Raw genomic sequence first — 21128 nt, 5'->3', positions numbered from 1 at the left:
GTTTTGCCAGTGAAAAAAGATTTTATAACCAGTCCGGGTTAAACCCCAGTGGCTTATAAAACCAATTTTTTTTTAAAGGAAATTTAATTTGCAATAGTTGATATTGTTGATAAAAGAACACCAGATGGAATAAGTTTCCATCTTGTTTTTCCACATTGACTAAATACATGTAATCCACATAATACCTCTATAATTTCATTTTAAAAAGTTATTGTTTCATTGTCAAGTTAGTGATTTTTCATGCTAAGAGCCATAGCTGGTAATGTCATTATTGTAAATCATTTATAAATAGTTTATTTAAACCAACAAGTTGTGAGTATTGTGAATCATCTTTTTTTCGTTTGAAATAAATTTTAATCCACAACTTACTTCATGATTTATTACATGTTACTCTTAATACTTTTGTTTTGTTGAAATATAGGACTACATATATATTCGCTCTCTGAGTATATAGGCTCTAGTTTTTTGCTTAAGCTTGCTTCAAATAGCATATCTAGGAAAAATTACTAAATCACTCCTTTCTAAAATTGTCCAAGAAAGCCAACTTCTTTTTTTTATATTAACTTATATTACATGTATCTTTCGAAGTACCCCAAAATTGGTTGTATTCTCGCTATAATATGTATATACTCATTATATTTATAAAAAAATAAATTCCTTGTAATTAAACTGCTTTGATAAGTAGATAATATCATTAGTGACATTTCTTGCAGACATTAATATGTCAAATTTAATTTAATTAAAATTTATTTAAAACATAAGAAAATTTAATTAAAACATTAGAAAAGAAAATTACACTGATATTAATATTAATAATACAACATACTAGTACAGCTACATTTGGAGCCCAAACCATATCATTCTCATTACAACCTTCACAAGATGTTGCTGGATCAAAGACATAAGAATAATTTTGCAAGTAAGTTATTTCATAATCATTTTGTTCCACAACCGCATTGATGCGTATCTCCCTAATAAAACAGTTTTTAGATTAAAGCTCACACACTTAAAAATCAATACAATGTTTTTTTTATTAGGGTTTTCATCAATAAAATATTATGCATATATAAACTTAATTTGTACTTGTATGAGTATGGTCCAATTTGTTGAACTTGTGGTTTTTTGCCATCAGTAAATATATCTGCTACATTAGTGTAATTATAGATAAAATACTGCATATACACAGGTGTTGGTGGAGAATACCAATTATTATATGCTTCATTACCAGGTTTCATAACTAACTCCTTTAAATTTGTAAAAAATTGAAATTGAAAAACACAATTAAAAAAAGCAAATATTTTATTAAAACCTTTATGAAAAAACCTCTTTAATAACTTTTAATTTTTAAAATAACTTTGTTTTATTTGGTGCAGGAAATCTACATTTTGGAAATTTTTGAAAAGTGAAATTTTTGAAAGTGTTGAAAACTTACAAGAAATATGAAATACATATGGAAAAAAAATTATCAAGGAGAATAACTAATACAAAGAAAAACAAACAGATGTTAAGAGAGAACAAAGAACAAGTAGAAAAAGAGTCAAACTAATTCTTTGTAAGGTCCCGGACAAAATGTCACAATAAAATTTTGTTGGGTCAGACAATGTCTGATTAAATTTTTTAAATGAAATTTGGTAGCTGATTAAATTTTTTAAATGAAATTTGGTATTCTTTTTTAAAAGTATTGTCAAACACTCATATTTCTTTAGTTAAAGGAAACACAGACAAAAAAATAGAAAAAAAGCACAAGAAAAAATACTATAAATGTCAAAAGTGAAAATGCAGATTAGTTTGCTGAAACTAGATATGGGCATATTTGGGTTTTACAGAACAGAATATCAAGTGAAGTTGAGCTTTTTTATTATTGTTTAGAATTTTTTATTTACTTATTACACAATGCAGCGCGGAAAATAAGAAATCAAAGGCGAGCGGTCAATTCGACTGGTCAACACAAGGAATTGACAGTCAATTGTTTTTTTTGGACAGTCAAAATTTTATTATTTTAATTGTTTAAATTTTATCTTAGTAATAGTTCTTCATGACTAAACTTTATAAATGCAAAAATAAGTTAATGTGTGAAAATTAATAAATTTGTATTATTTTAATAATAACAATTTTAAATAAAATCAATGCTAACAAAACAATTTTAAATAAAATCAATTTTAAATAAAATCAATTTTTAAAAGTGCAAATGGGCAATTGATACTTTTAAATTTATGTTAAAATAATTTATTTCATTGCAATGACTTTGCAAATGGCGTGAAAATCTATGAGAATATAATTGAAAAGATTGAATGAAAAAAAAAACTAATGTTCTTAATTACATACAATTATTTCGAACAATAATGAAATAAGAACTTTATTCTCTGAAGTTAAAGTAGAATAACTAGTGTACATTTTATATCTCTTGCTCATCAAAATTGTTTCAAAAACTGCTAATGTTAATTAGTTAATAACAATGTTATTAACACTTGTTTGCAGATACTACTAAAGGCGGATCCAAAGGAGGGGGTCAACAAAGCTAGAGAATGAGGCAATCGCACCCCCCCCCCCCCACTCCTTAGATATTTAGAAAATAATTTTTTTGTAAATTTATGTATTTAACTGAGCCATTGTTTAGAAGTAAATTAGAGAGACTGTTTAAATATGATAAAAAATTTTAATAACTTTTTGTTATGCAAATGACTGATAAGATATCGATATATAACTTAATTTCACATAGATTAAGACAATAAAAGATTAATACTTTTAAAAAATTAACTAAAAAACCTAAAAATCACTTCCCCCTACTTTACTTGATAGTTTAAACCAACCAAATCAACCCCCCAAACTAATTTGAGCATACTGATTTTGATTATGATATTGTCTGGCATGGATCTTCATCAAGTAATGCTCCAATTTGATATGTTCAAACTTTTTCTCAGCACCATAATGTTCTTCATGTTTAAGGTCATCTTCTGCATGTTTGTTTTGAAAGAGCATTGTCACCGTATGTTTCCAATAATATTCTATGCACATCCCCGCAAAAACAGTTTTTTAGGCACAAATTCAGCAATGTTTAAAATTTTGGAAAAAACGTCTTTGCACTCCAACAGTTGAAATTGGACTGACGTTTGCAGCCTAGGGATATAGCTTTTAGGTAAAACTTAATTCAGCCTGTTGGATATATACCTGCATATGAATGGACATATATCAAATTATGAATCTCAATATAAAACATTCATCTGCAATGCATACTCCCAATATTTTTATTATAACCTTTGCAATATTGTTGCGTTGAATTTGTGTAAGTTTAAAAAACTACATGCATTTTTTTTTAATTATTTTATTTTATTTGATATTTAATATATAATATATATATATATATTTAATTAATAATTTAATTTAATTATATAATGCAACTTTTCACACATTTGTAACACTCTTTTGTTTGGATTAAATGAAGTGATCTATCATAATTTTTCAGCTCAATGTCTTGAAAATGATATTTTTCCTCCAAATAGTGAGACTTTTGAAAGCAAACCTTTTGTGGGGGTTTTTCAAAAAAATAATTTAAAACTAAATCCAAACAATCTTTTGCTTTCAACAAAAAATACATCATACTAACCATATCATAATTTTCATACATCATACCAACTATATTATACTTTTCATACATCATACTAACCATATTAATTTTATCACTTTGCATAGAAAAAGATAACTTTGATTGGATTTAAAAGAAATTTAATCTGACTACCATTTCCATACTATTCAATTCCTATTTTCATTAGATAATTCTTTGTAGCAATTTACAACCTCTTTGTAGCAATTTACAATCTCTTTGTAGCATCAGTAGCTGCAGTAGTTTTTAAATTACTTATGAATACTATTTATACTTGAAATTCGCCACTTTCCACTGATTTAGGGTCAAAATTATTCTACCCATGATTAGAATATATTAGTCGTTCAGATGCAAAAACATTAATAAATTCTGACTTGTATGTTTCCACGGTTGCTACGGTAGCAGTTGATGTAAAGTGAGGATTGTGAAGTATTAATTCAGATATTTCGGGTTTATTTTTCTGGCTAACTGGTACTCTCCAAATGTTACAAAAACTGCCTTTTGTACTTTTTTCAGAAGTTTAAAATTTTAATTTAATAAAAACTTTTATAATTTAATTATTATAAAATATATTTTTCACTTAAATATATTTAATTAAAAAAGTTTAAATTTTTTTTTAAATATTTTTTCTAACTTTAAAAATAAAATTAAAAATAAATTTTTAAAACTTCTTAATTAGTTAGTAACTTTTACTATAACTGGCTTGGTAAGGATTTAAGGATAATATTATATCGATAGATTCGTCCAACAGTCAAAGCTTGCTTTAAAGAGTTAACTGTCTAAAACTCCACAATTTCTGAAAGCATTGAGTTTTGCAGATCTGTTGTAAAAAAAATTGTCTTAATTGATTTTTCAGTGTTTCTTTGTAATGTTTGAAATAGCGACCTCTAACTTAATTTTTATCAATTTTTATTATATTTTCTGTTTTATTTACTTTGCTCATGATTTCATATAGTTGAATCATACCCCCCCCCCCCCTTTCACTCCCTTCAGATAGAGTTATCAATCCTAGAACTTGTAAACGCTCCTCATAACTTAACCATTGAATTGATTCAACCAATTCCGCGGCTGGATGCTGCACTCTTTCAATTACTTTACAGTCACTTTTTGAGTATAGGGACCAAACTGATACTGAAAACTCTAAAGGAGGACGTATTTAAGTGACATTAAGTGATTTTAGTATTTGGGGATCCAATATGGTAAAAGCTTTCTTCACACGACCCAACATTCTACTTGCATTACTTGTTGCAGAAATCACTTGGTCCTTCCACTTAAGATTTTTCAAAAAAATCACTCCTAAATCTTTTGTACTTTCTGATTCAGGTAACTTTGTAACATTATTATAGAGAGGGTTCTTTTTATTGATTACTATATAGTGCATTAATCCCCATTTTCAGACATTAAATCTTATAAGATTTAATGTCCAAAATTCTTATATAGTCTTATATATTATACATTTGAATGCTGCTTTTAAATTATTCAGTAGAATTGAGGTACTATCCTCAGAAATTACCTTGGATAAAATCTTGGTAGCATCAGCAAATAATTTGCATATAATGATTAACTTGTCTGGCAGATCGTTAATATATAGAATAAACATCAATGGTCCAATAACAGAGGTCTGTGGCATGCCACTAAAAACTTCAAGCCACTCAGAAACAATTTTACTAAGAACAATTCTTTGTGTTTTATTTTTAAAAAGTTTTCTATCCATTTTAAAACTAAACCCTGAATACCAAAAGCATTTAATTTAGTTAAGAGTCTCTTGTGTGGAAAAAAAAGTGTCAAAAGCTTTAGCAAAGTTTAGCATTACTACATCCACAGGTATACCATTGCTAATGCAAAAAGAAATGAAGTCTAGAGTTTCTAATAAATTAGTGGTGCAAGATTTCCCTTTTATAAATCCATGTCGTTGAGTTGTCAATAAATTGTTGTTGTAAAGATATGTTTCAATTTTCTCTCTTATAATAGATTCTAATATTTTGCAGGGGACAGATGTTAATGAGACAGGGCGATAGTTGCTGGCAATAGTTTTGTCATTAAAACATTAAATTTTATATATATAAATAAATTTAAGCTTAGAACTTTTCAATGGATATTTTTTATAATTGAAAATTTCTTAAATGTTCTATGATATTTTTCAAAAGCTAATTTCTTAAATTTTATTTTATTATAAAGAACACACATAGATGTGACTTTTTTAAATCTAGTTTTAACTAATTCTTATATTTATAAACCAAATATTGATTTTGCATTATTTAAAAAAATATCAATATAATATAATAAACAAAACCTTTTCCACAATGTATCTATAAAGCTTAGGATGAAAAATTGCTGCTAAAATACCAAGACATAAAAGCAATCCACCAATCACAGTAAAAATACAAAGCACTAAGTTGTAAGTGCAGCATTTCTTTTTTGCTGCCATTTTTATTTATGCAAGTTTAACTATTTTTAATTTAATCTATTCATCGCATACACATTTGCATTTGATTAAAATAATGTTAAAATATATTAATGATAAATAATGATAAAAAAGATTATTAAAATTTTATAATGAATAAAAATAATATTGAAACAAAATTATTATAAAATAAACATAAAAATCATCCTGATATGTAAACACAAAATCATCATGAAACAGTAAACAGTAATAAAATGATGATGTCATCATCATCATTATTATTTTATTTAACTTGTTAATGATGATGATGATGATGACAACGATGATGATGATAATGATGATGATGATGATGACGATGATGATGATGATGATGAGGATGATGATGATGAGAATGATGAGGATGATGAGGATGATGCTGATGAAGATGATGAAAGTTTTTATTTATATTGAAATATATATTTTATAAATACTATATTAACTTACGTTTACATAAAGGTATATCGAAATTTATATAACTCTGTAACAATTTAAAATATAAAGTCAAGCCTTCCCAGGTGGAAAAGCATATTCAACTTTAGCATACAAATTACATTACCTAGTTGAAAACTTATTAAACAGATATCAACATGAAAAAAACTGAAGTGGTAGGATGTTGTGAAAATTTTGATTTAAATTATATTTTCTATATAAACCAAATGTTAAATATGTGGAAAAAATACAAATAACATCTAAGAACAAAATCATGGGTTTAATTGGATTTTCAGACAAGCTTGTTATGAAAAATTATGTAGTTGTTGTTTCTTAAGATAATGAACAAACTTAAAACATTTATGAGTAATCTATTAAAATTTATTACAATAATAAAAAAAAATTTGAAAACTTTAATAAAAAAGTTTCTGAAAAAAGTACAGTAAATAATCTTAAAAACAAAAAAAAACGGTTCTTTAAAGTAAAAGATCTAATAAATAGTAGAATATAAAATAGGAAAAGTAAATAGTCTAAAAAATAAAACAATTTAAGTTAAAGAAATTTTGTTTGTTAAAGATATAATGATAACCACTCTTGTTTCAAATAAACTATAAAAATATTTACTTCTTTATTTTTTTTGGACATTATAAGTCACAGTTTTTAATTACAATTACAAATTTTTTAAATTTAGCTTTCTAAAATATAGGCATAATTTGCCCATCTTCACTTGTAGTCAAAGTGTTTTGATCTAAGGAATGGATGAAGACCAAAGTAAAAAGTTACATAAAAATTCATAATACACAAACAACTTTTCATCAATTTTCATCAAACAAATTTTCATCAATTAAATGTTGGAGTAGTAACTTTTAACGTTTGTGACAGTTTGATTTGATGTTTTCCAATCATAATGATTTTTGTTAAAAACTAAAAAAAAAAAATTCTTTTTTATTTCTGACTAATAAATCATTATTAAAAATAATAGTTAAAAATACCTGATCTTACTAGCATTGCATGTAACACATGTGTAGCACATCTGTTGTCATATATTGAACAATTGATTTGAAATATGCAATAGTTAAAGCAGAAAAGTTGATAAGCTATGTGTTGTCATAGAAGCAAATCTATTTTGTTACTATTATATGAAAAAAATTCTTATAAAAATTAGAAATATGTTTAAAAATAATTTTCTTAGAAAAGAAAAAAGCTTGTAAGTAAAATTTTTAATCCAGAAAACTTAAACTTAAATATATAACTCAATACAAAAATATACTAACATAGAAAATCTCAACAAAATTTTTGTTGAGATTTCCAAAATGCCAAACTAAAAAAAAGTAAATAAAAACTTTTTAAAAATTTAATATTTGACTGTTAAAATACTTTTTCAATCTACTCCACAGAGCTACCACAAATTTTTTAATGACTCCTAAATTTTCTAAATATCAGTAAACTACATATGATTTTCATAAAAGACCACTTAAGAGTTTCTCATTTAAGAATAACAGAGAAGGGATAATGACAGATGAGCAAAAAAAGTTAAGTTATAAATTATTAATCAAAGGTCACAGTTTAACCAGAAAGTTTTATATCAATATTTTCCATGTTCCGTATAAACTCCAGGGTGCACTCTGAGTCTAAATCGTGAAAAAGTGTCAAAAGCTTTTTTCAGAATTTTTTTTCAAATAGAAGGTGAATTTACAGCAATCTTTTTATACTAACCTTATTTAAACTCAAAATAAATTATTTTTCTGTAGCAAAGTTTGAATTCTATATTGTTGGAAATTATTTACTGTAAAGCGTACAAGATTTTGTTTTCAAAATTATACAAGTATTTTTTTTGTTGTTGATTAAACATGAAAAGATTACAACTTATAAATATAAATAAAGTATTAATCATTAAAATAATTATTAATCAAAAAAATTAAAGAAGTTGGCATGTCATGTGTGTCAGTTGTATGTGTCATTAATCATATGAATTTGCAAGCTATTTGCAATCACCAAAAAAAGAACTGTCTGATGTGGTACTCTAAGAAAAATTAGACTTTTTATTTTGAAATAAAATTGAGCCTGAATTGAGTATAAATAAATTGAGTATAAATTTTTGTCTGAGTAAAGTATAAAAAGTATTATCACAATTTAGCAAATTTTATTAAACAAGAAGTATCTTTGTAGGGTACTTCTTGTTTAATTGGTCTTATCCAGAGGGTAAATTGTTTCAGAATAAAAATACTAAACCTGATTTAGCTTTAAAAGCAGGAATACAAAAAGGAGGAAAGTTTCAAGGTACTTTAGAAGTAATTGTTGTGTTTATTTTTAAAGACCTGTGATTTAAAAAATAAGTTTTAATAAAAAATACATGTAATAAAATGTATATGTAAGGCAAGTGAAACCTGTATATAAGAAGTGAATCTCTATTCTAATTCTAATATAAAATCCCCTCTTAATAGTGGCTAAAGGTAGGAGGAGCTCTTAAACCTTCTATGGTAATCTTCCTAGTGATAGCTTCATGGTAAAAATACTCAGTTCTGTTATATATTAGTTTTATGTTGGAAGGGGATTGATTTGTAAAAGTTTTCTTCGCATACATAGTATCATTTTATTAAGAAATGACACTAATAAAAACTGAACTGAAGTAACACAAGTGTCAAACTAGGGACAAATAATTTCAACACAAAAAAGAAAAAAAATCTGTCAAATAACCTCAATGAGAATTTGCATTATCATAATTGTAAAACTTTATCCAATAATGATTATGTTATTTTAGCTTAGCTAAAACCCATTCAATGGAAGAGACTAAGCACTAAGCTGCTGTTGTGCGAACTAAGTCTTGGAAAATCAGATTTGGGAACAAGTATTAAAAGCTTGTGTAACTTATTTTTTAAAGATTAAACAAGTTAAGATTAAAGATTTTTAAGATTAAACAAACAATAGTGACATCAGTCAATTATGATGTCTGCAGATCAAGCTTTGTCACTTAAAATTAAAAATCTAGAGGACTATATTTTAGATCTAGATCTTTTTAGCAATGACAGGGCCTATTCTAGAAAAAAAATTTGGGTGGCGGTACCCACTGTCCCAGAGAAATTTAGCGTAAAATTTCTATTTTTTAGCGGGGGAGGGGGGAATGCCATAAAAATGTAAAAAAAAAAAATTGTCGTAAAAAAAAAAAAAATTTAAAAAAATAAGGTCCTCAAATTTTAATTTGGGCAGTGCCCAAATACAGTTGATGCTGTCGAAAACAGTCTAGAATAGCCCCTGAATGAAAAAAAAATTAAAATTGTTATTGACTTAACTATGCTTGGTGGAAAGTCGAAAAATGATAAACATGCATGGCTATGGTTCCTCAAACACAGGTGATACAGCCAGAAGAGCATTTGAGAATGCAGATACTTTTGCAAATATTAAAAGAGTTGATTTTAAAATCATTGTTAGATTAAATAATATAATGAAAGCTGTGTGCAGTAGGTACCACCTTGATTCAAAGGCAAAAAATATTGTTTAGCTACTTTTAAAATAATAATTGAAAAATATGTTACATAATGCCAGTAACTGTACACAAGCTATTAAAGCAAGGTTATCAGATTTCATGGTTATCAGATTTTGGATTGCTTTGAACTCCTGATAGGTATATATTCAGAAGAGGCTCAGGAAGCACAAAATAAATACATTCAAATTGCCTAAACCTTACATGTAAAATACTGACTGAATCATACACATAAAATTTCGACAACAAATGCAATGAAAAACCAATATCATTATCTGCTGTTACAAAGTGATCCAACAGTATCATCAACCAGCTTCAAAATAACTAAACTGATTGATGCTGTTAACTAAGATTTTGAAATTTTAAAACTTTTTGACACCTTTTTGCGATTTGGACTCATTGTGGGGTTGTGGCTCAAAAATAGTGGTGCCACATGGCCTTAAAAATTCGATTGGTCCCTAATTAAAAAAAAAAAGTCATGTAAGGTTTTCAATAAAGCTTAATTTTAAAAGAAATTTCACAAACAACCATTTTATAAAAAAATATTATTTTAAATTTTATGCAGAAAAACTGTTTCTGCAAAAAAGGTTTTTTGAGAAACACCCTATAAAACCCTTATACTACATTTATTTTTCCTTAAGATAAACTGCCTTCATCAAAACAACTTTGTGTTGATTTTTTGAAGAATTAAGTAAAGGTAATTATGGGTTAAACTATTTCAAAAACCAATAAGATTATTTAAATTGATGTTTACTTTAATTTGCTTTTAAGTTAAGCCAAACAGATTTATTTTATATAGTTATAATTTAAATTTTAAACTTATGTAAAAAAACTATAATTTAAAAAATTATAGTTTAAATTTTATATTTATGTAAAAAAAATTTATAAATACAATTTTTAAATTTTTTTTAAATAAATGTTGTTCAGAAACTGTTTTCTTTTTCACTAATCAGACTTGATTTTATTTTGCACTAAACAAGCTTATTTATCTTCTTATAATTCTAAATCTTATATATTTTCATTTGAACAAATTTAGTTTTACATTAGTCTGGGTATTTATTGCTCTAAGGTCTTTTTTTCTCCTATTAATATAATGTTAATATCTAATAACTAATTTATACAAATAAAAGTATTTTTTAGGCAGTTTTGTTAAACAATATTTTGTGAGTTTTTTACTGTTTTGAAGTTTTTGCCATGATAAAAATAGAGATATTTGCATGCATTTCAGCACATGAAAGTGCAATTTTGTGGGAACTCTGGTTAAATTTATGGTAAAAGTTTTTGTTTTTTTCAAATATGTAATTTTTATTTTACTTTTAATAACACTATTTTATTTTACATTTCAATGACCTATTTTTGTTGAAATAATAATAAAAAATAATAATAATAATAATAATAATAAACAAAGAAATACTTCCCTAAAAACAACTTTGAATATCAGATGGTTTGACTATTACACAGTTTTGATACACAGCTTGATTTCTTCAAATTATTATTATAACATTTTATAGAAATTACACCATTAATGAACAACATCATCGTATAAATATTTTATACATTTAACTCGTTTATATTCACTCGTTAAAGAAGTCATTGTAACTCTCTCACTTTAAATAACACTTGATACGCTCGAAAATCTTCCTGGAATGTTGATATCGCTCAATACTACATTCTGGTCGATCTCATTCTCTATTGATAAAAACAAATTTTAACTAAAAACTTAATTTTATCAAATAAACTCAATTTTACATAATGCCATTTTTGATGCCTATAGAATTTGCTGAAAAATATCTGGATGTACAACATATTGCATCTTCATAATCAAATCCTGTTATTGTAGAACTAACACAATTGAAATTTTAAAATTTTGATAAAAAATTTTTAAAAAATAAATAATAAAGTTTTTGAAAAAAACATACACACCCAGTTTTTAAATAAACTAACATCACTTGTCAAATCTAAAGATGGAGGAGTGTTGGAAATTTGTAAAGCATTATGCTGAAGATTAACAACAATGAACTTGAGTAGAAGTTTATTATGGTAAAATTAAAATTTGGTAAGCACTTTGTTTAAGTATAAACACTGTGATTTTGAGCGCTTCAAATAAAAGTAGTCAAATATTGAGCGCTGTTATTTTGTTCAATGGTCAAACTAATTTTTTAATGTTTTGTTTAATTTGGAAACAATTATGAACATTTGATAACAACTCTTTTATAAAATCAAAAATCAGAAGGAAAAAAAACGTTTATATTATGATAAAATATTAAATACAACTATTTCTTAAATTTTGAAAAACTATGCTATATATAGAAATTATTTTTTAAGTTAATATATTCAAAATATATATATATATATATATATATATATATATATATATATATATATATATATATATATATTATTATTATTATTATTATTTTTTTTTTTTACAGCTGTAACAATCAGCTATGACTCTACAGAAAGTTGATTAAATAAAAAAGATCTTTGATAGCTAAATACAAAAATGAATATTATATATAAGTAAAAATTTACAATATTAACAAAAAAAACTAAATATACACTTTTTTTTATGTTTTTATATATATTTTAATTTTTTAATATCAAAATAGAGTTTCAATTTCAATTAGGTTATATTTTTTTTTTATAGAGCACAAAGCTTTTTTAAAAAAAAATTTAAAAGTTCAAACTTTTTTTAATTTTGATAAATGTAATTTAATAAACATAACTTTCGAACTTTAAAACTTGTTTAAAGTAAAAAAATTATTTTTCTTTATAATGCACTTATTTATGTAAATTAAACATGAACCTGTTATAAAGTAAATAAGCATAAACTTTTGGATTACCTTATTTTTCACTTTCAGGAGCCCAGAAATTTCGTGAAGTTGCTTGTTGAAGAGCTGCATCAGGGATAAAAGTAACAGCTTCTTTAGGTTCAACAGTTCGAGATTTTCCATAACCATAATTTTCATTAGATAAAAAGCCATTTGTTAAGGCAGATGAATAACCTCTGGTATTGTTGTACATAAGCCGACGCATGTCTTCAAAGTCAAATGTTTGTCTAGAACTGCGTCCACTACTTTCTCTGCGACCAAAATCTCTTCTTGTTTCACCTTTTGGTTCAGCAATGGTGACATTCATCCTGCTACCCTTTTAATATAAATTTAAATTTACTTCATAAATTAAGTATACTTAATTTATTTTAAAAGTATTTTTTAAGTTATATAATAAACAATTTAATTAATAGTAAGATGAAATTTTTAATTACTAATTCATTATTGTCTAAAATTTTGTTTTGTAAAACAAATAAAAATATTTTAAATTTTTTTTTTAATTAAGAATATACCTAAACATACTATCTATAGGATAACTAACAGGTGGCAACTGAAAAATGGGACTGGATTTATAGAGGTACAACTCTTATAAAATGTGAGGTAAAACTAAAAAGAAAAATGTTATTTCATGTATTTTCTTTATAGTTTTTATATATAAGTATATGTATGTATATGCATATATATATATATATATATATCCATATATGCATATATATATATATATATATATATATATATATATATATATATATATATATATATATAATATATATATATATATATATATATATATATATATATATATATATATATATATATATATATATATATATATATATATATATATATATATATATATATATATATATATATATAGGCCTACACTCCCCTAAAACGGTTTTTAGTATAACTTTTTTCTCAAAAGTATAATTAGTATTGTAACTAAAATGAAAAACACATTTAAAAAAAAAAAAATTATATTTTATAGAAAAATTTTTATAGAAAAAGTCATTTTTTATAAAAAAAAAATTAATTGTATCATAAACTGCAATGCTTTTTAAAAGGCACGGTTGTTACAAAAAAAAATTTTAAAAGAGCGTCAATTTAAATGCAAAAGTTTTTGATAATATTGGACTATTTGGTAAATATAAAATTATTACACACTAAATTATATATATAAAATATAAAACTATGTAACTGATATAAATATAAATATATGTAACTGATGAAAAATAAAATTATTAAACTCTAAATCATTGAATTATAATTTTTATTTATATAGTGGATAATATATTTCATATTTTAATTACTTTAATATATTATAGTGTAAATAAATATACTAATATATATATAAATATATATTTAATATATTTTAATTGTTGTAATAATTCTTAAAATGCCTGCATTCTATTACAATAAGAAAATATAAAACATTTTTCATAATCAGTAAAAACTTTAATAGGTCTTTGTCAAATTTTTTATTAGATAAGTAATGTTATTAATAAATAAAAGGATAGCTAGTGTGAAAGACAATGCTCATCTAAAGAACTGTATGTATATATTCTCGTAACATTAACGTTACAAACATATGCATATAACAAGTATAAAACCAAATTTTGTATTTATTAAGCAATTTTTTAAATAAATAAACAGATAGCTTGTGCATAATTATTGAGTTTATTGACTCTAAAAAAATTGAGGTCGGCAATAAATTGCCAATCTCAATCTTTTAAAGGTCGGCATCAGGTCAGCAAAAAAAAATTTGATGCAAAGGTCTTACCATAAAACATAGAAACAAGGTCAGCAAAAAATTGCTAATCTCAAACACTGAGTCTCTGGTCGGCAGTTAGGTCGACCCTTATTCCAAGGGTTGATATATATATATATATATATATATATATATATATATATATATATATATATATATATATATATATATATATATATATATATATATATGTATATGTATATAAAATCAGTTATTCTTAATTAAACTATTCTTTTTAACATTATCCACTAGACCTAATTAAGTCTAAATTATGTATGAGCTCAATATCAACTGTAAAAAAGCAACACTTGATACTTAAACAAAGTTTTATAAAATTTTCTTGTGAACTTTTTTCTTGTTTAGATACCCACTGAAATGTTTCTGCATAGTGAGATTATGCTAAACAATTTAAATAGATTTCTAAATGTAAAGCTAGCTAAACACAAAACAGAGCTGAGAAATTCTCAACAATATTTTTGTCATATTTTAGGAAATATCTTATTGATAGAACTTTTAGGTTCTCAATTTAAAATGGTCATGAGTGAACTTTTTATCAAAATGTATTTTAAATAAAATTTATACACTGTTTCCTTACTTTTTTTTGTTTTGAATTATTTTTCTATTTTTCTAAAAAAAATAGGAATACATAAAATATTATAAATATAATAATAATAAACAAACTAGAACAAAAGCTTAAAGATTTTTCCTTTTGATTTTACATGACAATTCAAGGAACTTTTAATTATTTTTATCTTTTAATTATTTTTTTCAAACCCAGTCCCATTTTTCAGTTGTCACTTGTTAGTACTTGATAATTTGTACTAGATACTTTTCAAACTGCTTTTGCCTTAATTAAATTAATAATTTGGGTCCATCATTAACAACTTATACCAAAAATATTCAAAAGTTGATGGCTAATAAATCCACAGCACTACACTTATTTATTAATGACATAAAAACATTTAATTATTTAAACAAATAAGTTTTCCATTATGTAGACATTATTTGTATGCGCGTACAAATAATCCAGGGTTGGCAAAAAAACCCAAAAGACATCCCAATTAACGATAACTTACAAAGTTGCATTATGATGTAGCAAACTTGTTGTTACATATTGTAAACTTGTGCAAACTAGTTTTTGAAGTAACATGTTGAACATGTATAAAAAAAAGTTTGCAAGATTTATAATGTCTTACCAACTTTGAATAACTCAGTTGTTATAATAATTTTAAATGTAATTTTTCTGAGTCAATAATATACTGAACATTTTTTTTTTAAATTTAATGCTTTTAATTAACATCATTTATAGTTGTAGGAGTCCCCTTTTGTATCGTAGTTTCCTTTTTTTTTCTTCAGGTTTCCTTGTTTAAAAATAATTGTGTTTCTAATTTAAGGATTAAGAAAAAAAAAATTTTAAATTTATTATTATTAATAAATTTATATTACATTTATTATATATAAATTTTAGAAGTAAATTGTATAAAGCTCAGTAAATTATTTAATTATTTAAATTATTTAATTATTTAAATTTTTTAATTTATGTAAATTATTTAATTATTTAAATTATTTAATTATTTAAACTATACATTGCATAAAAAATATACAATATTTATTTGCAAACAAATATCAATTTTTTTATCTAAAAAAAATATATTTTTTATGATGAATACAATTTGTTATTATATATTGTAATAATTATAATTTTCTCATACAGCTCATGCGGTAGTGGCGTAGTGTATAACTTTTTTAACTTTGTTTTGTTTTAAGTTATTTAAGTTCTTATTAATAAAAATAGGGTTTCTTTCTTTTTTGAGTAAAGTTTTTTTTTAGTAATTGTCTCTCCATTATTAAGTTAAGCTTTTTTGCACACTTTTGAAAAGTTATCAAAGCATCTATAGAAACAGGGTCAAGTTGTTACAATAAAATATTTAAAATGTGGTCAGGAATTTGCTATTCCTGACAATAACAGTTATGCAGCTGTAATATCTATCAACAAATTATTAAAAAAAAAAAAATACTTTTAAAGAATGTGATTTATGAAGAACAATTTGTGCATCATCTGCTTGAGCATAGGTAACAAAACCAAACCCACGAAATGGAGTTGGTAGGTAGACATCAGTAAGCTCACCATAATCACTGAAATACTTGCGTAAATCATCTTCACTTGTATCTGCTGGTAAACGTCCAATGAAAAGCTTTACACGCTTATTTTCCTGTTAAATAACAAAAAATAAAAAAATAAAAACTCAAAAGATTCTAGGTATCTCGAAAAATGATTATTTTTAAAAAACTTATTTTTTGAAACTATTAGTATTTAATTTATTACTTTAAATATTTATTCATGTATATTTTATGTATTCATTCATATTTTTTTTAATAAACTTTAATAACTATTGTTATTATTACTCATTAATTTATTTATAAAAAATACATACACACCTTTTTTTTTGGAAGTCGTACTTCACACCTCCTACCAAGAATACTATGGTCAACTTTAAGCACCTTTTGAGCAGCGGCTTCATTCTTAAAGCGAATAAAAGCAAACCCTCGAGATTCTTTAGTTAAAGGATCAATTTTTATCTAAATCAAAATTTAAAACAAAATTTATTTTTAATAGCGATAATTATAAAAAAATCAAACGATACCAAAATAAATAAAAAAAAGTATGATTATATATGTAAAAATATGATAAAAATTGCTAAAATATTTTTTATATAAATTTAATATTAAAGATATTTTAAAAATAACATAATATATTTAATTCTTCAAATATTTTGTAAATTTGTTTTTACATTTTCAAACAATTTATTTTAAAATAAAAAAATAATAATGAACAGCTTTGAAATGCGCTCCACAATTGGGAATATAATTATCTGTAAAAATTGTAATTAAACAATTTTATATAAAATTTAAAAAAAATAAGATTTTAAAACTTAATAACAATTTAGTAATTATACAAAAAAATATTTTCATCAACTTTTTAACAACTGATACCTAGCAGTGCTAATGACTTTTTTTAAATGTTGTTATTTAAAGAAAGGTCATAAATTGTAAAAAAAAATATGAAGGTACAAAGGTATACAGGGCTTGAATAAACGGAAAAAAATTTAATTGCAAAAAAAAATTTTTCTTTGCTTTACACTCCTCTCTCAACCGCCGCCCCCCCCCCCCAGTACAAAACAGTTGCGTACAAAAATTGTATCTTTTGTACGCAACTGTTATTTTATTAACATACTATCTCTCATATTTAAATATTATCTAATAATTTTCTTGTTTGGCAGAGATTAAAATAGTGTAAGTTACTGTTATAATTTACAGCTTAAGTTTTAATTTAAAGTTTAAGTTGCAGTTGATGAGTAGGTAACGTATATAATACTATTAAGATATTTCTTTTAGAAATTGTTTTTATTTAACATAATACTTAAAAAACTAGAAGTAAAAAAGTAAGAGTGAAAAGCAAACATATTTAAACCACTTTAATTAGTCATAGATAAATATATAATACATTCATGCTGACAATAAAAATGTGTTATTTTTAAAGAATTGTTATTGTAAAAAGCTATAAAACAACAATAAAACAAACTTCAAAGTTGTTTTAAAAATATAAAGACCTTGTGTTATTGTAAAACAACTTCGTGACACTGTTTCGTGCTGTTTTATACAGTTTATAAATTTAATAACATAAAATGTGTTTAAAAACCAAACGAAGCAAATAAATAAAATTGTTCTAATAAATAAATTAAAACATTATTGCCATATAACTTCATATTTGCGCAAAAACATGCCTATTGACCATACAAGTCTATAATCTATAGATCAAACGAGTAAGATCAAAGCAAAAAAACATTAGATACCACGTTTTTTATAAATTATTATTTCTTGATCTAGAGTACTATTAAAAATTAAAGTATAATTTAGTTTTTTATTCAAATGGTTTTTAAATTGATGGTCTCATTCAATTTTTTTTATTAAAATTGTTTTCCAATAAAAAGTGAAACAAGAAAATTTGGTTTAATAAATTGAATTATATCTTCTTAAGTTTAAGAATATGCTTAAATTATTTTTTAAGAAAAAAATTTCTTTGAACAGAAGTAAAATAATTTATTAATTTTAATTTTAATTTTTTATAACTTAATTTTTATTTTAACTTTTGCAATCACTGGTTTAATGTTTGCAATTTCAAAACTATTTTCAAGAAACATAATATAATTAACTATTCAAAACGTTTACGAAATTTATGATTTACAAAAAAAAAAACTTTCTTCCTTGTACTTGTTTCTTCAAAAATTTTTAAAATTTTCCTAATTTTATTTCAATTTTAAATTTCAATTGCAAAATTATTTGAATAAGAGAATTTTAGAAGACTAAAATTCTTTTGTTCAAATAGATTTCTTTTAAAATAAAAATTCCTAAAAACAACTTGCGTATTTATAGAAAATGTTTAATCTTGATATAGTCTTAAATAAAATGAAAATATAAAAAAATGGTGTCACGTTTTTTATTTTCTATTTAACAATTTTTGTAAAAATAAGTTTTAGTTAGAAGCCTGTATTATGTGTTAACAAGATGTAAGATACAAATAGAAACATTTGTATGGCCAACTTTTGCAAGTCTTTGAGTATATTAAGTAATTGATAAGTTAATATTTTAATAACTGTATGTTACTGCAGTAACTTAACTGGTTGTTTTGATTTAGTTTATAAGTAAATTTCATGTGATTTACTTTATCCATTCAGTAAATCAAAGTAAATAACTTTAAAAGGTTCAAGGTTGTTAAAGCCAAAAGCATTGAAGCAAAAAAGTTGCTGGTTTCTATTAGCATTGATTAACTAATAGAATTTTTTTTTAATAAAAACGAATTAATATATATTTTAATATACTTAAAGTTGTAAAATTAATAATATAAAATTGTTGATAAAATAATAATTTAAATTATTATAAGTTAATTTGGTGTAACATTTTAAGATAAAAACCAGGCTGTTTTGTTAAAAAAAAAGAATGAAGGAAAAATTCTCTTAAATGTCTTTTCCCTTTTCAACTTTTCACTTTAACAACCTTTTAAAATATTATTGGCTTTCATGCAGAGATTTTTTATTCAAAAGATTAATTTAGCGCGACTACTTTATGATATAAACATTACTTTTAAGAATTCCCAAAAAAAAATGCTAAATTACAAAAAAAGTAAAAAAACAACCAAAAAAAAACAAATCGCAAAAATAATTTTTTAAAGAAAAAACTAATCACAAAGGTGTGAAAAGCAATTGCGATTCCCAATCACAATATCTCAACTCGAGTCCTGGTATATATAAAAAAATAATAAGCCAAGGCTTTTTCTTGTTATTTTTTTTTTCACTTGAGGAAAACTTTTTTTGAAAATACTTTATTTATGCATTGAATAAAGCAAAATGAACATAACTGCTGATATTCAAATCAAAATCGAAATAATTTTCTTTCAAATATCTTTTAGACTAAGTGTTTTGTAGACATCTTAGGTTTGTAGACATTTGAGTGTTAAATATGCTTCAAACAATTTAGATAAATATTAGCATCACATTTACAATATATTTTGTAGTCAAGTCAAGAAAGATTAGGATATTTATAACAATAGCAAATATTTGTTATGAAAAATAATTTTTTTTTCAGAAAGATAATTAACTATCTTGTTACTCATGCTATTTCATTCTAAAAAAGAGGGTTATAAAGGCAGTTATTATTTGTATTGTACTAAATAAGCAGATAATTGCGATTTATTGCAATTTTGACAGCTTTAAAAACTTTGGTTTGCATAGCCTCGCCCTAAAGATAAGAAATTTTATTTAAATTTGTTCTATATATTTATTTTTATGTATATATTTCAAACTACCTTCTTAACTAATTTTAATGTATTGATAGTTACCTTGAAGGTTTGAAACAGCTTTATTTTAAATAAATTACATTTTCGTCCCATTCCTATGAATGAATTTTATAATATTTTCCACCGCTTTCTAAATTATAAAAACACATCACTGCCAGTAGGAAAATTGATAACTCAGCAGCATCTTATAAATATCCTATGCGTGATATGCAGTTTTTATAAACTTGCATTGCAAGCCTCATAGATTTTGAATCTCAGAACCTTAAATGAAAATGAATTTTTACAAATTACCTATCCTGCCTATCCAAATAGTTTCAACTTTTGAGAGCTGCTAACTAGACAATGTCTTATCCTGAATCAGTGTGGTTTTAAAATAATATTTTTTATTTGGAGAATGAATATGAAAAACATTATACATTGATTGTTTGAACAAGTAAATTTTCTTGTTTAAATTGTTTTTTTTTATTCAATCGTACTTTCACTGTTGTATAAGAGATGCCACTGTTAAGTAGTTGGAATTTATATTACTAATGTATATGACTAACATAAACCATTACCAATGTGGTAGTGGTATGGTGATAGAGGGCTCACCTTGTTAACAAGAAATTCCAAGTTCCAACCCATCACACCCCTGGTTGTACCGCACTCAACTTGTTTCTCCAGCAATTTTGTTTGTCAAAGTTTGTGTTTTGAAGTTAAAGAGTTGAGAGAGGGTTACAAT

The 21128-nt window shown here is 24.2% G+C and overlaps 2 protein-coding genes across 4 annotated transcripts in view; both read right to left on the bottom strand.

The window, feature by feature from the left end:
* Positions 1-6071, bottom strand: part of LOC101239974 (lysosome membrane protein 2) — a 66559-nt gene extending 60488 nt beyond the window's left edge. The window contains exons 1-3 of the mRNA XM_065811283.1: positions 5895-6071; positions 1084-1244; positions 827-971 (exon numbers count right to left, since the gene is read on the bottom strand). Coding sequence (XP_065667355.1) covers positions 827-971; positions 1084-1244; positions 5895-6029 — 441 coding nt within the window. The 5' untranslated portion in view covers positions 6030-6071. The remainder of the gene's footprint in view (positions 1-826; positions 972-1083; positions 1245-5894) is intronic.
* A 769-nt stretch (positions 6072-6840) lies between these two features.
* The window catches only part of LOC100214458 (TAR DNA-binding protein 43), a 28036-nt gene continuing 13748 nt past the window's right edge, over positions 6841-21128 (bottom strand). The window contains exons 4-8 of one of the 3 annotated variants that reach the window (XR_010642068.1): positions 16993-17133; positions 16572-16766; positions 12798-13101; positions 7466-7605; positions 6841-7397 (exon numbers count right to left, since the gene is read on the bottom strand). Coding sequence is in view for 2 of the 3 variants with exons in the window: in XM_065811282.1 (XP_065667354.1) it covers positions 12799-13101; positions 16572-16766; positions 16993-17133 (639 nt within the window). In the remaining variant the exon portion in view is untranslated. Of the gene's footprint in view, positions 7398-7460; positions 7606-11415; positions 11644-12797; positions 13102-16571; positions 16767-16992; positions 17134-21128 lie in introns of those variants that run through there. The other 2 variants (XM_065811282.1, XM_065811281.1) reach the window with 2 other exon arrangements.

Source organism: Hydra vulgaris, chromosome 12 (assembly GCF_038396675.1).
Source record: "Hydra vulgaris chromosome 12, alternate assembly HydraT2T_AEP".
Taxonomy (NCBI): domain Eukaryota; kingdom Metazoa; phylum Cnidaria; class Hydrozoa; order Anthoathecata; family Hydridae; genus Hydra; species Hydra vulgaris.
The sequence above is the reverse complement of the archived record's forward strand: the minus strand, read 5'-3'. Positions and strand labels throughout refer to the sequence as shown.